The 24,442-nt window shown below is 32.8% G+C and overlaps 1 protein-coding gene across 1 annotated transcript; it reads right to left on the bottom strand.

Annotated features, from left to right (window-relative positions):
* Window positions 1-1,574: 1,574 nt before the first annotated feature.
* On the bottom strand, window positions 1,575-23,954 carry LOC113396320 (peroxisomal acyl-coenzyme A oxidase 3). The gene is made up of 13 exons (XM_026634221.2): window positions 23,760-23,954; window positions 23,498-23,630; window positions 21,481-21,642; window positions 19,625-19,783; window positions 16,610-16,757; window positions 11,616-11,790; window positions 9,293-9,435; window positions 9,051-9,184; window positions 8,161-8,283; window positions 7,802-7,921; window positions 7,348-7,582; window positions 6,676-7,115; window positions 1,575-6,167 (listed from the first exon to the last, which is right to left on the bottom strand). Exons 2-13 carry the CDS (start codon window positions 23,624-23,626, stop codon window positions 6,072-6,074), a joined length of 2,064 nt encoding a protein of 687 aa, XP_026490006.2. The 5' UTR covers window positions 23,627-23,630; window positions 23,760-23,954; the 3' UTR covers window positions 1,575-6,071.
* Between the last annotated feature and the right edge of the window lie 488 nt (window positions 23,955-24,442).

Genomic DNA, 24,442 nt, shown 5'->3' with positions numbered 1-24,442 from the left:
TAAAATGGTTGATACTTATATAGAATTAGCATTTATTTTGTATACTAGTTGTAGTTATAAAATTAATTAATAATCTGTCAAAATATTTAGCGCTAAAACGTGAAGTAATACAGAATGTATTGTTTTTAGGTTGTCTGTAGACATTTAATAATATTTACTAAAAATGGAACTGGGATTGTATTAAAATAAAATGTGATTTTCTATAAATATTTTCGTTAGAATTAAACTTTAAACATTATTAATTAATAAACTAACTCGAAAAATAACCCTTGACAGGACTAATATATTTATTAAAAAACAACAATTACATTACATTAAACACAGTTTATTGTCCTATATTTTATTTCAACTATATTTTAAGTGCGGTTTGTTTAATTTTGACAAGTTATACTAGTATTGTATAATTTTGTTATAGTTATGCAATGCATAATAAACAAGATGAAAGATAAAAATAGAATAAGGACATACAAGCCTCGTATAATAAAAAAAAAAAAACTATGAAACGCTTTTCACATTAAAATTTTTTGATCTTTAAAATATTTGCTACTACACACAATTTGCGGCTACACAAGTATCACTATTGTAATGCACTTTTGTGAAATCAGTTTACGCAGTTAAGTCATACCAGTCTCAGTTGACGAGGAAAATTTTTAGGTTGTCATTCCCAAAAGTTCGGTTGTTGGACAAATACCATAATATAATTAAAACAATAGCCGTTAACATATTAGCTAACTTGCTCGTAACTTGTAAATTACGCGGTCTTGATTGTGGGCATGTCCAAACAAAAATGGCAAACTATTGTGGCAACATTAATTGATACGCCCTTATAATCTGTTCGTAACTATTTGTACTAGTTAAGTGTTTTTCCAAATACATGTTGATTATTCATAAGCAGTGAGTAATTTAAGGCAAGACGGTACTGATGCACCAGGGCCCCCTAAGGCAAGGAGGACCTACGCAAAACGTATATTTAAAAAAGCTCACCTAATACTTATATACGTTTAACAACTTTTTTTCTCAATGCAACACTGCAAAGAGGCCTTTAGCCGCCGAAGTGCGCAACTGTTCATAAACAGTGTCTGAGTCAACAATGTTTTCACAAGTTTTCATTTAACGTATCTTTACTGCATGTTTGGATCTTTTGCAACTTAATTGAACCAATAAAACAGATTGAGTTGAATTTTGCACATTTGTTGCTTGTAACATTACAATTTAGTATACATATATATACATTTCATTTGAGAACGTAGAGTTAAAAAATGCTTAACAAGAAAAACTATTCACTTAACTGCGTAGATTGGACTAGGAGAGTTAGTCGTTAGTAGCCGGATCACATATATAGATGCAGCACAAAATTTCTGATTGTACAAAATGTACTAAAATTTCTACACGTTAATAAATGTTTTTGAATTACATCTTTTTTTATTTATAGTTAAAAATACCCATATACTAATTTTCACTTTAACCCTGGTGTAACTATTGTGTATAAGGTATTAAGTTAAGGTATTACAACATCTAACAACATGAATATCAAGTTAATCTACCAGTTGGAGATGAGTAAATAAAACAAAATTTTATTTAAGACATTTATTTCCGAAGTCAAAGCTTCTAGAACAATAATTACATCTATGATAACAACTCATAACTACATTTTACACAGAGGAAGGCACTTTCGAGTGATTATCGCTACAAAGAAACATAAACGATATAAAATTAAAATAATATGTAATCGTATAGATTAGATTGTATAATATATTCTTATAGATATATTTATACAATTCGAATTAAAAAATATATTTAAAATCGATTAAATTTTAATTTTATACTATAAGAATGTAATATTTATTTATCGACTAATAAATGACATATTAATAAATCAACAATATATTATAACAACAACGGGTCCACTACCATTTTGAACTTTTCAAATTAACACAAATATCAAATTTCATTGACCGAATAAAACTAACATAGATTATAGCAATTTCATAAGACATAGTTAATTGAACACAAACTTTTTAATTAAATTATAAATTTAAATTTATCGAATGATATTCAGTGCCAATAGTGCCGGTTCCACATAAACTATAATATTTGTAAAACAAAGAAATTGTATAAGGAATACAATACTTATGTTTGAAACTCGCACTAAATGCACTGAACCGGACCCATCACTTAAATAAATTCTACTAAGTTTTGTTGTTTATATTTGGCTATTTAATATTAACATAATTTGCAATATTTTTATTATAACTACATAGAATTCTTATTGACGACAGTAATAATATAATTATTTGCAACAGTTTAATGTTATCATATAGAAATGGGCACGGCACAGAATTCATTCCTTTTAAAACAAGCATCAATTCTCATAACGGGGGTGAGAAAAAACATGCAATAAAAAACGCGATGCGAATAAATACCACATTTGTAAATATTCAATAATATTGTTTTGTACCCTGTCTGTATGAAGTTAAAAGGCGATTGTATGTAGCGGTTTCGTCATACAATTCCATGTACAACTTAAATCCATTACACTCACTTTTAATTTTATTCTATTAAAAATATTTTAAATGCACTGAACATTACATGAGACATGAAATCGGTTTGATATCCACATAGTATCAGTTTAAAAGTAATACAAAATAAACTATTTAGTAACTTTAATATTCTTTGAATAGTTAATTTATTAAAAAAAAATGTAAATATTCTGTTCTGTAGTAACTGTTCAAGTCTCTTGTTAAGGAAAAAATATGAGAGACCACTCTGTTCACCGATCACGGGATATATTGGAACATCGTTTATCACTTGAAAAAGTGGCCTTTGGTTGAATTTAAATAACCAAAAAGTATTACTTAAAATCCACTCGTAATCAAAATGCTATCCTGGTTATATATTAATGATTTATAATAAACTTTTTTTTAAAAGTACTTCTCTTCTAGTTTTTAAATTTAATTGCACCACAAAATTTAATTGTTGTTTAAAAATATAGATTCTTATATACAGTGGATTTCATTTATTACGACCTTGGTTACAGCGACCATTCGTCTATAGTGACGTTAAATCTAAGTCCCTAGAATTAAAGCATACTATAGTATGTACAAACATATGGCTATAGCGACTTTGGATGTAACGTCAAGTTCGGGCGTAGCGACTGTTTTTATTGAATAGTTTGTAATAAATTCTTGGAAATCCCATGCAGATGTTGCGACCGCAGTCGGCCGCCAAAGTCACGAAAGAGCTTTCTTATCTTTTGTTTATAGATATTAGCTCGGTAATTATATATAATAGCCAAATATGGAACGCAGACGAGACAGGTTTGTTTTTTAAGCTAACGCCTGAAAGAACATTGAAATTTAAAGGAGAAAAGTGCGTAGGTGGAAAATTATCAAAAGATAGAATTACCGTGCTTGTTGCATCAAGCATGGCAGGGGAAAAAAGAAAATTATTAGTCATAGGCAAGGCAAAAAAACCCAGGTGTTTCAAAAATGTTAAATCTTTACCAGTTGACGACCAACCAAATAAAAAGACCTGGATGACTTCAGATATTTTCGAAAACGTTCTACGAAAATGGGACTACCAGTTAAGAAATAAAAAAAAGAAGTTCATTTTATTTATTGACAATTGCCCAGCTCATCCTAAAATCGAAAATTTGACCAACATAAAACTGGCATTTTTACCACCAAACACAACATCGGTGATTCAACCTATTGATAAGGGATAATTAAAACCCTCAAAGTACAGAAAATGATGAACGACATTGAAAATGCGGCAGGCTCATTTTCCGTGAATCTTTTAGATGCTACTGAGATGATAACTACGGCATGGGCTCGAGTGACTCCTGATACGACCAAAAAGTGTTTTCTACACGCTGGGTTCTGTAAATCTTCGGTTATCACAACAATTGACGACGATTCTAACGATGATACCATACATACGATACGATACCATTGGTACAGCTGACAACATCGTCAAGCGGAACCAGTGTTGCGGATTGGGAAACATATGTCAATATTGACAGTCAGCTTATCACCACTAGCAATTTGACTGATAATGAAATTGTTGAAACTGTTGTTACATCACCTACGACGCAAGATGAGGAAAATGAGGAGGAAGAAGAAGATGGCAAGGAAGGTGAGATTCTTACAACTGAGGATGTGTTATGTGCTGTGACAAGGCTCAAAAGATATTGTCTATTTGGTGATGGAAAGGATACTATAGACATTGAAGGCGTAATGAAAATAGAATACACCCTACAGCTATGTGTGCTAGCACAGAAAAATGAATTGAAGCAAAGTAATATTACACAATTTTTTAAATGTATCAATAAATAACTATGTGTGTGTCTGTATCTTTTTGCCTTTGCCTGTAACGACATCCGGATGTATCGACGAAATAACAGTGGTCCCTTCATCGTCGTTATACCCGAAATCCACTGTACTTTGAAAAAACATATATTCTTTTACATCATATATTAAACTTGTCTATGGTGTTTGTCCATTCCTTTACAATGTTTGTACGTAAGGAACTAAACAACGAAACTTGTAGAGATTGTATAGAAAATCTAGCAGGTCCTACCACAGCCTTACAATACTAAAGTTATAGATTAAAAATAGAACAAGAGATATTCTTATTACTTAAACAAAAATATTTCAATGCTAGTTAATGTAATTCACTATCTCTGATACATTTAAACGCCATAAATTTAACTTAATACTCTAGAACGGTAACATTTGAATGTTTTATGAATATAATGAAACCTATTAGTTGATATTCGATTAATGAGATATATTTAAATCTCACTCAAACAGACCAGCCATAAATAACATCACACACAGACATATACAAAAGACTCTACACCACACCTCTATCACAATTAGTTAAAATTAAATTAATGACATTCCTGTGACATAACAATTTTAATCAATTATTAATTTAATAGAATATTATTAAGTGTTCCGGTTTAGTTTATTTATTGAAATTTTTAGGGAAGACTTCGTATTTATTTTCTAGTATTTGGCAACTTTATTTTTCAATGTCACAGCTTGCAATCATCTTATCAAATACACCATACACTTGGTGGATCATAGTCCACTTTAATATGTGATGTAATTTATGGCTAATATGTATTGTTTAACATAATTATGTTATTTGTGACGACGATCGTAAGTAATAAAAAATACATATCTTTAATGTTTGTGTATATATTTAAGATTTTTTTAAATACTTTAATTTTCGACGCGATTACCAAATATATTTGTAAATATTTCCATGGTTACGCTAGAACTTCTTCTATATTACATGGCAACACAAAATATAGTAATGGCTGTATGCGTTGGTTTCATTGTCATGATCAACTGTTTTGATAGGCTTAAACCAGTAAACTTAAGAAATAAAAATAATCGCAGCGAGTTCATGGGATAACACTTAAAATACGCATTGACAACTTACATGACACAAATTTCATTATTACTTTACAACTTTGGCCTTTAATAAAGTAGATTTTGTTTCTTCTTACAATTATCATCAAAAACTATAACATAACAAAAACAGCCAAAATTTTAAAATAGTTTATGAGATATTCAATAAAAATAAGACTTACACAAGCTAGACATATCATAAAATTTCTACATGATATGTTATTAGAATGTGTTAAAAAGTACGTCCAAAGTACTACGCCACAGCATCATATCGACACGGGAAAGTAAGAGGCTAAGCCGCCAAAACGATAATTTTGGGAAACTTATTAACTTTATTTTAAAATTCATTTTCCAATAGAAGGTTTTTAGGGCCTATGCCTTTCTTTCTCTGCGCTGGGGAATTATGTACATGAAAGATTCTCAAATGTTTTAAAAAAAGTCATACAAAAAAAAAACTTCGAGGTAATAAAAATAATCAAATATAAAAAATAACATACCTTCGGTAAAGTATAAATATTATATAAAAATAAACGAAATCAATTTTTCTATCTAGTATTTAAGATACAGGGGGAAATAGTTTTTTTTCTCTATACAAAATATTATTTTTGTGTCCAAAATCTATGGTTCTAGATATACTTATATACATTATTCTTACAGTTTAGAGGAAGGTACGACGTCCCGCCACCACGGCGTTCGCTCGAAGACACCGGGCTGACTGAAGAATGCTTTCTGGAGATTCTGGTACAACTGAAAGTAATTACCAGATATTAAAACACCACATGTTACTCACGTTACAATACTGACTTACAAATGGAAAAGAGGACTCAGACAAAACTCAAGGGACAGGAAAGTATAACAATAGGTTTATTATACTTGTTAGTTGGCCAGATTGAAGTTAGCTCTCCGATAAGAACACGCATGTAAGTTACAGTGAAGCAAATAATGGAAAATAAATATATGCCACTATGCAATTTTAACATATCCATACTTGAGCAGCGAGTTTGTTTATACTTTATAGCTATTTCTAGATATAAATTATACTAGTAAACGCTCGCAGCTTCGCTCGCCTATGGATCGCCATTAAATTTAATCTTATTTTTTACTAAATTTCTTCAAATTTGGTTCAGTGGTTTGGCTGCGAAAGCGTGACAGACAGGCAAAGATACTTCATTACTCAGACTCGAGAAATTAATCAGACAATATCTTAGATCTCTAACTGATGTCACGTTCTTAAAAATGTCATGTTAAAACTCACTTTTCCATCACTTTTTCCCAAAGCGGAGTTGAGAACGAAGTCCGGCGGCGCAAGCGAGTCAACTACACTAACGATGTCTCCTTTCACTTCCGAACAAAGCTCCAACACAGCGTCCCTGATTAATCTCGCCATTTCCTCCCCCTTGGAGTATCCCCCCTGGTACAACTCCACCAAGCTATCATCGAGGCACCATAGCCCATAGAGACAGAACAGTTTCATCAGCACCGGCTGTAATTCTTTCTCCTTCGTCTCTATGGCTTCCAAGGAGAATATGAGGGAGAGATACTCCGCATACACTTTGGTGAGATTTTTCCACCGGTACACCTGACAGTTGTTCCTCGCCTGGACTTTAGTGAGCCCCTTGGCGAGTTCCGCCTCATTCTTTTCATGAGTGTGCTTCAATAACCAGCACAGAAGCCATCTGTAGGTCGAAATTATAACTGTGGACAAACGGAATATTATAGCAATCTATTTAATCATTTTATTTTAAAAACAAAATTAAACATTTTCATAAAAAAAATGCTACGATATTTTGAAGAATTTATGTTTCTCTCTTTTCCCTATATAATTACATATACGGGACGTCGGTTTGCGTGCATTTAAAAGTTACGGTCAGATCGTAATCCACGCCTAGTATTGATTTAAATAGGCGAAAGCGCAAAGGGCTCGTACAGTCGGGCGTCTTGAGGTCGGCGGTGCGCGCGGCGCGGAAGGCGGCGGCGCGCAGGCGCGGCAGGTCGCGCAGGAAGGCCACGGACGCCAGCGGCGCGTCCACGTCGGCGCCCGCGCGCGCCGCCTCGTACTGGCGGAGCAGCCAGTTGCCGGCCTGCTGCGACAGCACGTTGTTGTCGCCCTCGTACGTCACCGTGGGCTCGTGGTTGCTGCGGATGTCGCCCAGGTTGGAGCTCTGCAAGGCGCGCGCGTTAGAGCCGAGCGTTCTACTGACGCTGTAGTGTCATCAGCTTCGATCTTATATTCATTAAATCGAGCTCGCGGTTTGCATCGAATAGCCATCCTCACTAGTATCGTTGAGTATGACAAAACTACGTTCTGAACTTATGGTAACTTTACTGAGGTGTAATGTCGTGCAATATCACCCAGGGCCCGTTTACCACTCGGCGCGTACCTTGAGGTACCCGTGCCCGCCGCAGGCCTCCCGTGCCTGTTGCGCGGCTCGCAGGGCGCCCCACGTCAGCAGCGGCTTGCTGCTCGACACCATGGCGTGGATCTCCGACACCGCCTCGCTCTGCACAAAAATTGTATCACCGTTACACCGTTGAAACAAACTGAATCATATACAATATAGTGTATTTAAACAAACATATTATTACTATAAGTATTTGAAACGGGATATTTAATAATAGGTAGATAGAGCGCGCGGAACATTATAGTGAAGCAACAAAAGCGAATACAAAATCAAAACCGTTTGCAAATTTTGGATAGTATGCAGTAAATTGCGATTCTTTATTCAAATGTCAAACTCACCAAATTATCCACTCGGTGTCCGGCGTTCGATTTCTCCACCATATTCAGGTACACGTATGTGAATTTACCGATATACAACCGGTAGATAACCGCCGCAGCGACGTGACCGAACAGACGCCATTGCTGCAACAATACCCAAACGGTGACTTGTTTTATTCTATTACAAATATCTTTGAATATTTTTTGTGAAATTTTAAAACAAGCATTGAGATAAATCGAGAGAAACACATTTTAATGTATTTCAAATGTAATTTTTAAATGTAATCATTAAACTAACAGTTTGTGTCTAATTTATTATTATAAATAAATTTAATAAAGTGCCCTTAGTCGGCGTTCTAACATACAAGCATTGAGGTGGAATTAAATTGACGTGATATAATTGCTCGAAATCTTAAATGGAATGTAAATATCATATTCATTATGGCATCCGTGAAGAAATGACATTTTTAATATCTACTGAACTATGGAAGTGAAATTAAAATACATATAAGCAATTACTTAACCAAACGAAAAAAGGTTAAATTATAAATAAATAAATATCCAATTAGAAATCGTCTGTAGTGCTTTATATAGCAGTGATTTTAGCAAATATCATAGAATATGTAAATTTAATGCTCGTTTCTTTTTCCTCGATTGGAATTTTTGATTATTATATAAAATCGCACCAGACTGCATTGATATATAATCGTTATGAGCATGCCGTGTACACATGCTTAGGAATGTAATCTAGCTCAAAATTGTGTAAGTCCGTAATTTTAATGTTTGTTCTGTTTGTGTACCTATGAATAAATAAATAAATCGGTACACTAAGATGCTAATTCCGGTGAGACAGCTAGTAAAGAAACGGTGTGAGTGTGTCATGTCTGTGTAGGGGCGAGGTCGGTACGCACGTGCAGCGGGTACTCGATGAGCGGCGTCTCGCGGCCGCGCTCGCCGAACTGCGTGCGCGTGGCGGCGTAGCGCACCGCGATGCTCACGGCGCTGGCCAGCGACTGGCAGCTCTCCTGCATGATGCCGATGCGACCTGCGCCACCGACGTTGGAAAAAGTCGGGCGTTAATAATGCGTACGAAATTTTAAAAAATATCGTTAATTTTTTTTTTCTAGGAATACGAAGATTTATAAGAAAATACCTGCTGATAAATTCTCCAACGCCGCTCCGAGTATCCTGGACGGCTCCGAGAAGGAGCTCTCGTAGGTGCCATCTTCGGTGACATCCGCCGTTCTGTTGAGGAGATTTTCCCGCGGTATTCTGTAGTTGTTGAACATTATGAATCTGAAAAAATAAATAATAATCAAATATCTCATAACTAGATACGAGTTTCCTCTTCTGAAGAAAGTTTTCCTCGTTTTCTTCCAACACATTTAGATTATATAAAATTTAGATAATATAAAAACCTAGAACGGAAACATGATCGAAATTTAAACGAGACGACAAAAAAATATTCTATTTTTATCAACTAAGATCTTTGTATTTATCACTACACACACTATCGAAAATTCGCTTTTAAGTTTGTATTCGCTTTTATTGCTTTATTATAATGTTCTGTGCGCTCCCTCCGCCTTTTATTTTAGTCTGCATTTAGTCGAGCCGAGATGGCCCAGTGGTTAGAACGCGTGCATCTTAACCAATGATTTCGGGTTCAAACCCAGGCAGGCACCACTGAATTTTCATGTGCTTAATTTGTGTTTATAATTCATCTCGTGCTCGGCGGTGAAGGAAAACATCGTGAGGAAACCTGCATGTCTAATTTCAACGAAATTCAGCCACATGTGTATTCCGCCAACCCGCATTGGAGCAGCGTGGTGGAATATGCTCCAAACCTTCTCCTCAAAGGGAGAGGAGGCCTTTAACCCAGCAGTGGGAAATTTACAGGCTGCTAATGCTAAAAAAAAAATGCTAATGCTGCATTTAGTGTACATATTTTTATTTCGAATAAAAATTATTTCGACGCATATCTGAGAAAAGGTAATTTGACGAGGAACATCTGTAATATTAATTAAAATGTACATCATACGAGTAAATTAATGTTTACGTTATATCATGATATATAATATGTAATATAATTATAATGATTTATAACATACGAGACCTTTAACTTTTACTCAATTAAATATAATTTGCGAAATAGCGTTGTCATATATTATCGCAATATTAATTACTCGATGACCTTGAATCATAAAAACGTTATAGTCGCAGTGATTAAAAAAAAAATCGTAATAACATTTTATTGATTCGAATTTTCACACGAAATAAAATCAACCGATTTTCTTAACATTGACACTTTTGTACACAAGTAGGTAGACTGACAAACGGGACTCCCTAATAGTAAGTGGAAACGACCACTCAGACATTGAGACTTCAAGAACCATTCCGTGCATCGTCAATACAACTCCAACCCTGGGACGTAAGCTGTTATATCATATCCCCTGTACACTGGCTCATTCATATCCCTCAAACCGGAACACAACAATACTGTATGGGTTGTAGAATATGTGGGATACCTAACCTTAGACAAAGCCGAGTAATCTTCAGATATAATGTACCGATGTAATTATTTGTTATCTGTTACGAGGATTATGTGTCGTTCCGCGCTCGTCAGTCGCGTGATGTTATATATAACCAATATCAATAAATAAGTTATCCTATTTCAAATCAAAATGGTTAATCCTTATATTAAAGTATCGTAACTTGTACGTTGATAAGGCAATTAGTGAAAACGTACTATGTATACATATGAGTATATATATACATATACATTATTATATTGAGTTATTAATTAAATATTTGATTATTTGTAAAATATATTAAAGTAAAAATTGTACTCTTGTCATTATTTAATCAATTTTATATCTTTACTTGAATTAAAGTTTAACAAAGGTCTCCGCGAATTAAGTTCCTCTCATACATCCGTATCTTCAGTACATCGACTACTTTGGTTTAAGTTTTAATAAATAAGTAACACTTTCTAATTTTACAAATAACTTAAAACTAAAACAAAGAAAAAAATTAAAATTAAAATTGAAATTGTTATCCTTAAATGGGGGTCAAGGACACGAGTATTGTTATCGTATTTCGCTATCACGACACCATCGATTATGAATCATAACATTTTTGAGATTGTGACAATCCATTAGCGATAAGATAAAGCGATATATTGTGTTTAACCTTGTCATGCGTCATGGCAAATATTTATAGTCAAAGTTAATAGAACAAAAAACGTTTCATACTATGATTACATATTTGGTCTAGTAGCTAACTTTTGAGAGTGCAGATCTCAAGGTCCTGGTTAAATTTCAGAAGGAGTGGCCAAGAAAAGATAATGAGGATATTGTGATGTACTATTAGTACCACGAACAATCATAGCCAATCAATGAAATACGGGAAATACCAACTAAGACATTACAAAACTATGATTATTATAAAAATGATATCGTCCATCGAAATAAACTCACCCGTTGTCAATGCCATTGACGCCAATCTTCTCCCCCATATCGCCAACAGTGAGACCAGGATACGTTTCCAAGGTGTCCGGGTTTCGGATAGGCACGACGAATCCGTGAAGCCCGTGGTTGGTGCCATCTGGTGTGATCAGCTGCGCGAACAGTAGGGTATGGGTACATGTTCTACCTGAAAGTAGATTTAGAAAGATTGTAAAGATAGCTCGGGACTGTTAGAGAGCTGAACTCACAAAAACCATTTCAATTTTGTTACATATTAGTATACATTTAACCAAAAGTAAAACTTCTCATAAGTTGCAGCTATTGTACGTCCTTTCGTTCTACCGTCGAACAACAATACAAGCATTGTTGTGTTCTGGTTTAAATGGTGAAGGAACCAGTGTAATTACAGGCACAAGGGACATAACATCTATGGACCCAAACTCTACTTTCCGAACCAGTGGCAGCACGACGACTCAAAAGTGCTATTATGTACCTACTTGAATAAAGAATAAAATAGAAGAATCATTTTGATTTATTTTGTTAAACCTTGGCTCGAATGCACTAAGGCGACTAAAGCTCCTATCCGAAATGTTTGCTTATTAAAGGCGCTTAAAGAGTATGAAAATTAATGTAAAAAATTATAAAGTTTATATAAGCAAATTTAGCCATCACTCATGGTATTTATGTGAAGAGGCAGTCACTGAACCATTTTTTAATGATGAAGATAATAACAGATGAAAGTGATTGCCCACTTAAACACGGATAAAAACTCAGATTTTGGCAAACGCTAAGTTTCAACCAAGGAAGAACTGACCTAAAAATTGTTAGATAAGCTAATTTTTTGTGCGTTTTTTTTTTACATTACTTGATGTATTTATTTTTGTTATTTAAATTGTTTTTTCTTTTAAACACTAGATGATTTTGTTTCGGAAAAGAGCAAACAATTTCTTTCTCGACTACAGATCGACGACAGTTTTCTTCTTGGAATGGTAATGCTACTTTTTTGGAAACTAAAAGAAGAATAAGTCGTTTGATCATTGTAAATGACACTGCTGAAAGGGCGGTCAAATTAATGCAAGATTTTAACGGAATTATTTCAGTTGGAATAGAGTAAAAACAATTCTTGTTGTACTGTGTCCAGGAACATAAAAGTTTGTATGCAGACTGGAAAAAACTTCATTATAGATCAGTTAATTTTATGTTTTTAACTAAAGAATAATGTTTATCTTATTTTATTTTAATTCTTATTCACTTCATTTGTTGTATTTGTATATAGTTTGATATATATTTATGTTAGTTTTATAGCGGACAAAACTATCAGGTAAATAAATGACTTTTAATAAACTTTGTAGCTTGGTCCGCACGGGTTGCGATCATGTTAAAAAGATGAAATTTCATATTTGAGTATGTTTTAGCATTTATAAAAAAATAGAGGGTATACATTTCGAAATCCAAAAAAAAAATTTTATAGTCATATAAGGGACACCCTAATAATTATATATTAATTATTTTAGTAATTAAAATGGTCAGTTATTCTAGTGGTAAATGCTAATATAAACGTGTCCTAACGTTTTTAGACAATGGTCACACTCACTGACCAATCAATGTCACTCACGGTCATTGAATCGCTTTTATGTTCGTTTTTATTCGAGAAAAAACATTTGGTTACGTCTGTATGTAATGTAACCTAGATTTGACAATCATACCGCTTTCCTTTTACACACACACACAGTGGAGGAGAGGTCTTAAATTAAAATAATCGTCTCAAACCATATTAACACGTATTTGTAAATTGCATACATAACAATTTGGATATTTATTATTAAATACAGGTTGTGCAAAGATAATCGTAAGGCGGAAACGAATGGAACATTAGTTCCTTATCGTCAGGTTATCTTTCCTAAGATTGATAACGCATTAGTAATATAATGTACACCTAATGCCATCGTTCATAGTGACAAACGCCACTATTTCGTGATAAAAATACAAACGATCGAAAACGATTTTGAATTCATAAAGATAACAATAATCTTTTAATAGTAAAGAACTTTAATTTTTACATACGTACGTCTGTTGCATTCCTGCTAAACTACGAGTTGGATTTTGATACGGTTTTCAACATTATTTAGATGATGGCTCCAGGATGCTCCTTGTATATAATTCATTTATATTTATTTTGATGGCAGTCGATTATTTTAATGTTTTGTCTTCAAGTCGTTACAAGGTACTCACGCTGAGTAAACTACAAGAGTTACAAAAATATATACATATATTGTAAATAATAGGTCTTATGTCTGAAGACACTTTCCGACCACGTCGGTGTGTATCGTATGTATCGTTTATTTAAATTCGTTTAAGTTTAGGTAAACATTCTGATGTTTACAAATAAGTATCAGAAAATAATAAGTAAAATTATAGTATTATAGTAATTTTAGAGCAATTTATTTCTCAAACTTTTTAAGTAATAACGCCTAATCGTATCCTATCCAAAAACCACAATAAATTGACATTTAGTCTTTAAAATAAAAAAGACAATTGAAATTTTTGCATTCGGAATTATTTCGAGATATTACATATTTGTACCGTCTGGATAGGAACAACACACTAATTTTATATACCAACCAACCCACATATACGTAATTATGTTTCGGTATGAAAGGCGAGTGAGGCAGTGGCTACAGGCACAAGGGACATAACATCTTATTTCCTATGGTTGGTAACGCATTGGCGATGTAAGGAAATGGTTATTTGTTAACTTATTAAACGATAGACAGATATAATGTGAGCCACTATTTTATAATCCCATGCGCATTCTATGTGGATTAAATCGCTACTGAAACTGAAAGTCATAATAATCTACACACATTATATTAATAGCGTCGGTACGTGAAACGGAATGATATAACGAAGACCTTTACCGTGATACAGATCGCGATGACGTGATAAAAATATGATTTCAGTTTATTTATACGCTATGTCATAAAACAAACAAAAGATACAATATCGTTTTATTGGAACGAATTTGTTCTTTACTTAATTGTTCCTAAATGCTAAATAATATAGTTGTGTCTATTTTTATTTCATATACAATAAAGCTACAGAGCAACTTCGTCCCCACCACGGTCCCACGACACTCTCATTTTTTTGTTATTATTTAAAGACGTTTACTTTGGTATTTTATAAAACAAAATTTAAATTAGTTTGCATACAATTTAGTTGGTGGTCGTTCCGCTATTCTGATGGCACCCTTAAATACCTATTAAGAGGAACTTAATAAGACCAACAAACATCTCCTCTCGTACTTATTATTATGAAACAATATTTCTAAATAAAATTTAATCAATGTGTTCATTATGATATTGGATTAAATTAGTTTGAATACTGCACTATTAATCGTTCGTAAAATGCAAAGCCAAAAAAAACACAAACGTATATACTATCGTATATAAATACTCGCACACAGGCAAATTAAATCAGACATTGCGTCAAAGTTTGATGAGTTTAAGGTTATTTGAATTATTGAATAAAATATTATTTTAAACACAACCAATTTTAACGATTTGAGTTTTAAATGATAATATAAATTGAAATAATGATAATTAATTAGATGGGAAAATCGTTAAACATTCATGCGGGTGGCGATTCAATGCGAACGGAAAGAGTTAAAGAGTTTCGGCTGAAGACGAACAGCTTTACATCCTGAGGTAAATGTGCAAATACTGACAAGATTGCGATTGAAGAGATTTTCTCGAAAGCAGAAACACGAGTTATTGTCGCAAATTAAAGACTCAACAAACATCTACAAATTTAATTGAACATAAAATGTTTTGTGGTAAAAGAAACCAGTTTTAAACACAAACAACGAACTGGTAGACAAAATCCCACCCGGATAATGAAACGATCCTGGCTGTTTCTAATCACATACAATTATGTATCTAATTAATTTGACAAAAAAAAAGACCCGCTGAGTTTCTTTCGTCGGTTCTTCTCAGGTCAGGGTGTTCCTTTTTCGGAACCGGTGGTAGTATTTAATTTGACCATCAATAATCAAGTGTAATGCTTCTATGTTGGATAAAGGAATTTTGAGTTTTGAGTTTTGGACCGGGAATTCAACCCTATACTCCAAGCCTCTGCTACGTAACAAGTCAGCCACGAGACCAACGAGTCTATATATTAGACAGAACTATTAATGTCGTAGAAACAAATATAAAAGCCGAATCTTTTTCATGACAACGTTTTAAGGTTAAGGTTTTATATAATTCATTGTTAAAATTAAAACAATCTATTATTTACCGTTTGACCTAAAACTGTACCTAAAGGTGACCTTAACTTTGATAGATGCAATTCTGAATGTTATAGTCGATAAATGATTTAAAATAGTTTATTCGTACCAAACCAAATAAATTTATAATTATTATACATGGTTATTGGTAATTCGACGTATTCCCGTTAGGAGGTGATGGGGGTGACTATTTGCAATAATTTTAACCCCCATATGCATGATGCAAAGGTGAACCATTTTTGAGTTATCAAGTTTTTTAGATTTTTTCAAAATAAGTCAAAACCCCGAATACCACTATTGAATCAATTAATCCAGTGATTAGACGATATTAAATACGTTTTATTTTGTGAATATCTCAATTGCACGCACACATAGTCTTCCAAATGTCGGATCAATCCCCGAACCCACCTGTTCGGCTTCCTGCTCCTCCGATATATATATATAGATTTAGCTGTGTTTATTTAATTTATATTTACTATATAATTATAACCAAGTTTTACAACGGAATCGTGCAAAATATCGGAACTATATCAAATGTCAAACTTAGCTTATCGAACTTCTTTGTACATATTTAGAGATTCTCAAGGTCACGAGGTCAGATAAATTGTAGAATAAAGTAAAACATAAGACTAAAATTAATAAAAACTTACATCATTTGTTACTTTGGTAGTCTCATCAAATATATATAAATAGATAAATTAAAAAAAATCACACGTAGTTTTACCTAGATTACCAACCCAGCATTTAGCCGCCTCGAAGTCTGGCGTGTGCACGACGAACTCCTTGGTGGAGGGGTCGTACGTGGCGGTCGTGCGCATGAGCCGCGCGTCCGACCCGTGCGCGATCTCCGTCAGCGCGAAACTTGCTAATATCTGTGGAGGTCAGAGTTATCTAATGACTCAGTTCTTCGCTTCGACCAACCTTTGTATTAAATCTAACGTAATCCCAGCAAACGTTTGGAGTGATAATTAATAGATTAAATTCATATTTATAAATAAATGGAAAAGTAGAATCGGTTACACTGATTTAAGATGTCAGTTATTTTCAATAGAATCTCCATTTCGAACCGGTGATAGTTATACATAAAGATTTAAATATATCTTGTGACACGAGTTCTTTACCAAAAAAATATTGTACAGAAAAGAGTATGGCCCTGCCCTACCAGAAAGCTTCAAGCCTTACCCCGAAAACTTAAAAGTATCGTTAATTTTTTGGAACATAAATTCATAACAGCTTATTGTTGTGTAATTGTGACAGATATTTTATACACGTATATGTTATGTATATGTATATTAATTAAACTGTTCCTCGCACTGTATGTAGTCCCCAAAATAATTTTATTGCAGCTTGGTCGACAATGTTTACAATTCACATCCTCGATATAAACACTCCGTGCACTATTTTGAATCTGGGATAAGTATTTACGTTTTTTACGAGTTTCTAAACACGAAATGACCTTTGCGTGGTGATCAGGGACTGTTTAAAGACATACTAACTTTCTTATATTTATATCTAGGATTGGATGATATAAGTGACTTTTATCACCCAAAGTCTCAATCCAGTTAATCCTTGCTAGGTAAAAAATATGACTGAATACAAAAGTATAATCAAATATACTTATTAGATAAACATATATTATCGAAACAAATGTGAATTATAAAGTAAAGAGGTGAGTTTTGCTGCTTTTTTTTCTCGGGTTTACGCAAAATGTAACCCCATGGATATAAATCTTTAATATAATAAGGGCTTAATTGCCCTCTTGGTCTAGTGGCTTAGAAAGCTGATCATAAAGTTTATACAGAGGATTGACCAAACATAAAAATTTTAGGTACTAGTTGTCGCCCGCGGCTTCGCTCGCTTTTTAGGGGTTGGTTGTCACGTGTTCGGCAAAAAAAGTAGCCTATGGCCTTCCTTGGAGTTCAAGTTTGCTTCATACCAAATTTCGTCAAATTCGGTTCATTGGTTTGGCAGTGAAAGAGCGACAAACAGACAGCCAGACAGACAGAGGTACTTTCACACTTATAATATTAATATAGATTCTGTCAGTTTGTTTTTAAACTCTCGTGTCTTCGAAAGTACTTCAAGCCATCCTGCGCTAGAGCCCTTTTCCTAATCCTCTTTCTTTCTTTCACTCAAAAAAAAGAAAAAACTCGAAAAACAGAGTGCACCTGTGTTTGCGTGCACACACGTATGCATTATCATATGTTCTGTGCAGATCGCTAGCCTCTCTGAATTGAAAACACTCTGTGGTAAAACACGGGTATTAGGATCATAAAAAAAACGGCATTTTTTTTGTAATTCGAGTCGGTCGAGTCACGGTCACAGCTACCGATAGACACTTGCATTGTTAAAATGTATTAACTATTCCTCACACCTGTATGCAGACAATTATGTAGACCAAATCCTTCGCGCATCCGTGCCTATAATTACACTGACTCACCATTCAAAGCCACAGAAACCCATCAATACAGTAGGTACCTATTGCTTTTATATTTACAACAATAATTATTAAATATCTTATTTTCACATATTATAAATAAAATGTGTTTGTTTATAGTTACGTTTTCACGTCTAACTACTCAACCGATGATCATGAAATTTTGTATATAAAAGTTGTCAGGGATACAAATTACATAAGGTAACTAACACCTCACAGCGCGTGACATGGGGGGGGAGAACTATTTACACTATAAATATGTATGTTATTTTCCTGCATACAAATAGATCTTATTTGTAACGAAATCAACATCCCTGAGGATAATTGCGGTTTTCCCTACGAGACTACGTCTTGGAAACTTAAAAACAAATTTCCCTACAACATAATTATGTCTACCTCAATAATATAATTATCGTAGGAGTTAATCACGTTTTTTCCTTCGATTATGAACAGTTAATAGTGAACTCTTCTATTCTATACAAATAATTATTTGTAACCTTATATAGATATAAGAATTAATGTTTGTTTTTATTCGTATTCTATACATATAAGGATAATTGAGGATTGACGACCGTCGTGGTCGAGTTGTATGTACACCGGTTTTCATGGGTATGCCACTCCGAGGTCCCGGGTTTGATTCCCGGCCGAGTCGATGTAGAAAAAGTTCATTAGTTTTCTATGTGTATGTGTAATGTAATGTATGTGGTACCGTCGTTACTTCTGATTTTCCATAACACAAGTGCTTTAGCTTCTTACATTGGGATCAGATATAATGTAGGTATGTGATGTTGTCCAATATTTATTTATTTTATATATAAATATGAGTTGGAATTTTGTCTAGTCGTTGGCACTTGCGACGTTTTGTGCGTCATCAATGGCGCAAATCGTATCGAATAATTATTAACGAAATAAATACAGGAATTAAATTGCATAGCTGACAATTTTTTAGTTTACTATTCGTAAAAGGAAATAAAATTTAACGTGAAATCATCTGTTAACTTAGCGATAGTAGCGATTGGATTTAAGCCCGCGATACCACATTACTAAACTAAATATATTTATTTTAATAGAGGATATCAAGTTATCATTACCACCTACAATAAATTAATGAGTAAAGAAAAATCTTATAAATGAATTGATTATGGACACATATAGAACGTAGTGCCAAATACATTTAATTTAATATATTATTTTGCAAATTATGTTTTTAATTAGTGAATAACATGAATTATATAAAATAAATACATAGATATATAACACGCTATGTGCGTCATTTTACTGTAAATAGAGAAAAACAGTTACCTCTCTATGCTTTATCGTCGCTTCGTAAAACTTCAGGTGTCTCTCTGTCCCCAATGAGAGGAGTGCGTTTGAGAACAGGTATATACCGATGGCCATCTTCACAGAAACACTTGGATTTAGGGATTGGACCGCCTCGTTTATTGTCATTATTGTCCGTGTCTAAAAAAAAAACATAAATTAAAGCAGGAAAACATAAATATATATTTTTCTATGAGTAGGTAAATGCTACTTGGTCCTGATGGTACGTGGTCACCACCACATATATACATTGGCACTTTAAATAATATTTACCGTTTCTTACATCGCCAATGCGTCACCAACCTTGGTAACCAAGATGTTACGTCCCTGGTGCATGTTACACTGGCTCACTCACGCTTTAAGCCGGAACACAACAGCACTCAATACTGCTATTGGGCAGTAGAATATATCAAGAAAGGAATGATGGATACAATACAAGTAACAGCCAATACGTGATCTCACTGCTGGACGTATTCGCTTGGGATGAGAACACCGCTCAACTTCACATTAGGATTGATACTTTGCCAATAAGAAATTAACTGGCCCCAATAGCTCAACACTATAAATACCACGGGGAACTTAAAAAAAAAACAGAGAAACTCAGATACAATCCTGAGCAATTGGACCATATTGGAAGTTACCACTAGTCTCGTTTTGTGTCAAAAGTAACGTGTTATATTAAAAATAAAAAGTGAGTGTTTGCAAGATTGTTTGCAAAACCATAATAAAATTATGTTTATTTTAAGTCTTGCGTACAATTTGTGTCTCAAGAAAGTCATGAACCTGTCTAGCTAGTGATACCGTTCAGTAACTGGTAAAAGTTTTTAAAAGGAAATGGCGACCGAGAACCAAATAGAAACTCATTGCAAGGGAACTTCATGTATATAACCTCAGTCGGTAATAAATTTTAATAAAGTTTTTAATCGAAAATTCAGTTTGATTATGACAAAGATTGATTTAGAATTAATTTACTTTAGCAACGATGAATTTAGCAAAAAAAAAAATTCCGAATAGCATACTGTTTTAATTAGTGAGAGCCGAGATGGCACAGTGGTTAGAACGCGTGCATCTTAACCGATGATTGCGGGTTCAAACCCAGGCAAGTACCATTGAATTTTCATGTGCTTAATTTGTGTTTATAATTCATCTCGTACTCGGCATGCATCGTTAGGAAACCAGCATGTGTCTAATTTCAAAGAAATTCTGCCATATGTGTATCCACCAACCCGCATTGGAGCAGCGTGGTGGAATATGCTCCAAAAACTTCTCCTCAAAGAGGAGGAGGCCTTAGCCAAGCAGTGATAAATTTACAGGCTGTTAATGTTAAATTACTCCATGAAATCTCACATCTGTCTAGAAAAAGGTTATCGGTAAGAAGTATTGTATGTATGTATGTAATCTATCTAAGTACAGTATAGTAGGACGAAATATTTGAAATTGGACTCAAAATATATTTTTTTTTTTAAATTTAAAACATTTTTATCGTGTATGTTATTAAATATGTACAATAACATAGATCTTATACGAAACATATAATTTATTATTTGAGCTACAATTAGTATCGTATTTTTAAGTTTGTATAATTTAAAAAAGAGCACGTAACCACAGCTTATAAACCAGATTTAAAACCAAACACAAAATGATAGATCTTAAATTGACGAATCAGAAATCTCTTTATGACTTAATGTTGTATGGGATTTCAACCGTGTGTCATCTCCACATTCATACGCACACGTTTACCTCAACAGATCGACAATACGGGCAATTCCATGTTATGTAAAAATAAGATTTTCCTTTTAAATCGACCTCAAATATTCAGTTAATTCATTTTTACTTACCCGTTTGCTATAACTCGCGTTGAACATTTCCTTGGGAATGAATTTGTATTCGTTGATCTTCTTTAATTGCAACTGAGTTATTCTCTTCTGTTCTTCCAGTGGAGGTGTAACAGGGTGATGAGCAAAGAGAGGATCCTTTTCTAGCGTACGCCATATTTTGTACTTTTGAAAAAAAAAAACAATAGTGTTGATATTCAGGTGGAAATAAATAAACGATTACTTAGAAAAATGCAACGTACGTATATTATTAGTACAAAAGGCTACAAGCTTACATGTCAATCACCGATTAAGAAAAAGAAATAAAATAAAAGTTGTCGACTAATAAACAAATAAGGTTGCGTTCTTATATGCCAACAAATAGTTTTATTGAAACCAAAACGAAATGATAAAGAATAATAGCAATGCCTGTAAACAAATATTCCTATTTAACCCTACAGTAAGCGTAACGCTTATGTAGAATAGACCACGACAATAACCCAAGGAGTAAAGGGGATTTCGACTTTTACAACACTAAGCGGCTCATAACTTATAGTTGTTTTGGCGTCATTTGTACTAGAAATGTTTGAATGACACAAAATAATTGAATAAAATACAATTTTATTATAGAATAAATTACATCAGTATATATTATAATAAAATATTTTGTTATATTATATGTCATATCCAAGTAAAAAAATAAGTTATATATTCATAAAGTAAACATTATAATATAACACAAATTACGAATCTATTATCGGACATTAAGCATAAATTAAAGGAGTTGGCGCAAAAAAATAATCGAGTAAATATTTGCATTTTTATGGTCACGAATATTAAATTTACTTCCTTATCTTAGGGTATTATTTCACTGCCTTATTTGATGTTGTTTGAGTAATTCAGCACACCTAAAAACCTTAGAGCTTATCATAGGCATTTTGACTAGGAAATGGACACTTATGGGACCTTTTATTGACTTTACACTAATTAAAGTGTTACATTAATCAAAGGAACTAAAGATTGTTTTTTTTTAAAAAAAAACATTGGGCATATAATTTTTTTAGACTAGATGTTTAAGTTAATTACAAAAATAAAAATATCTTATTCAAGATATTCATTCAAATAGTCACACAATACCAACAACTGAATATGAAATAAGGACCTTTGACGGGTCATTATTAATTATATATATGGTCCAGGAATATTTCTATATTATAAGCTATTATTGAAACAAATAAGGTAGATTATTCTGTAAAAAATTATATAGATGATACTTATTATACCTGTCAAGCTTGGAACTATTATTTTTTGATACAGAATATATCAAAATAAGTAATTATATTTGCTATATTTATATGATTGATGAAAAGGAGTAACTACTGAGTTTCTTGACTGTTCTTGTCGGTAGAATCTATGTTTTGTACCAATACTATTTTTAAGTTTAATTTATATTGTAAAATGATGTTTGAGCGGTGATTGTATGAACCTATTGAATAAAGTACATTATATACATATTAATTTAAATGTTTTTCTCATATCTCAAACAATCCCTTTTATTATAAGATATTTTATATTTTTTAAAATAATGGAATAGATTAGAAAATAAAACTTGTAATTCAGTCAGTTGATAAATGTTGTTACTAAAAAAAAAATCTTAATATGTGGCCAATCAGACTGGCTTTATTGTTTCAAAAATTATAAATAAAATATATTATAAGCATTCCTTTGAAGCCATAAATTCACCAGCAATAATTTACAATATTTGTTTTTTTTTTATACCGTTAAGGATTTTAAAAAATAACCCCTACAAACCTTATAAACTAAATCAGATAAAGAATGATCTGGGTAATAATTTCAATATAAATACTAAACATAATTTTTATACTAAATATTTCGTTAAATATTATTGTTTATTATGAAATGGGTTACTTTTTATTATTACGACATGTGCGAGATCATGTCGAAAGTCAGGTGTATTATTAATTGTTATTTAAAATAAAATAAAATATATATTTTTTCTAAATACACATGAATGTCTTACCTTCAGTTTCAATAAATCAATGTCTCCTTCAAGGGCCAATTTAAGTCGCTTCCAGTTGAACGAAGCTCCATTCCTATATACATCTAGGGGCCCGCTCGGGAGATCCGGTATAAAACTTAAGTCTTCCATTATTCTAAAAGAAAAAAATAACTAAAATATAATTACAATATATTCTAAAGATCAGTAAAACAAACGCATTTTAGCTCTAATTTTTTTTAAACTATTTAAACTATAAATTAGGCATGAACCATTTATCCCTCACCTTGATATTATATGAAAAAAGTTTACACTTCAAAAACACAAGGGCTTCAAACCCTCACACTGGTTAAAACAAGACTAAAGTTATGTTATGAGCAGAAAAGCTTTAATAGGAGTTTATATTTCCTGTTGTATATGATCTAAAATATACACTCCTGTAATGAAGCGCGGGCGGCGGGCGTTTATCAGTCAAAGTAACAGTCTACTGATTGTGATAACTGACATATGTCAAACTAAATTTATTTGACTTCAATTACATAGTAATGTCATTGCTAAAATAAAAATGAAAGTAAATCGTAAAAAAATATTTACGTACGTGTAAAAAAAGAATTTATTATATATATATATATAGAGGTGGGAAAAATTAATAAGTTATGTCATTGAAAATTATACAATACCACGAAATATTTTCATTAGAATGACAACTTCTGAAATATAGAAAGAAACAGTAAAGTCGATTCCATTAATATGTATTTTTATAAATAAAAATATAGCAATTGATATAAGGTTACTGTAAAAATTGAATTCATGCATCAATTGATGTTTTATTTTATCGTTTAAACTTATTTATGTTTTTGATTTTATTAAATCCAAAAAAGTCAAGCTCTATGCATGCAAGCATACATCATTATCGTTGTGATTAGTATAATCATTAAGGTAAAATATTACCTATAATAATGCATTACC

The sequence above is a fragment of the Vanessa tameamea genome, chromosome 8 (assembly GCF_037043105.1).
Source record: "Vanessa tameamea isolate UH-Manoa-2023 chromosome 8, ilVanTame1 primary haplotype, whole genome shotgun sequence".
In the NCBI taxonomy this organism is placed as follows: Eukaryota; Metazoa; Arthropoda; class Insecta; order Lepidoptera; family Nymphalidae; genus Vanessa; species Vanessa tameamea.
The sequence above is the reverse complement of the archived record's forward strand: the minus strand, read 5'-3'. Positions and strand labels throughout refer to the sequence as shown.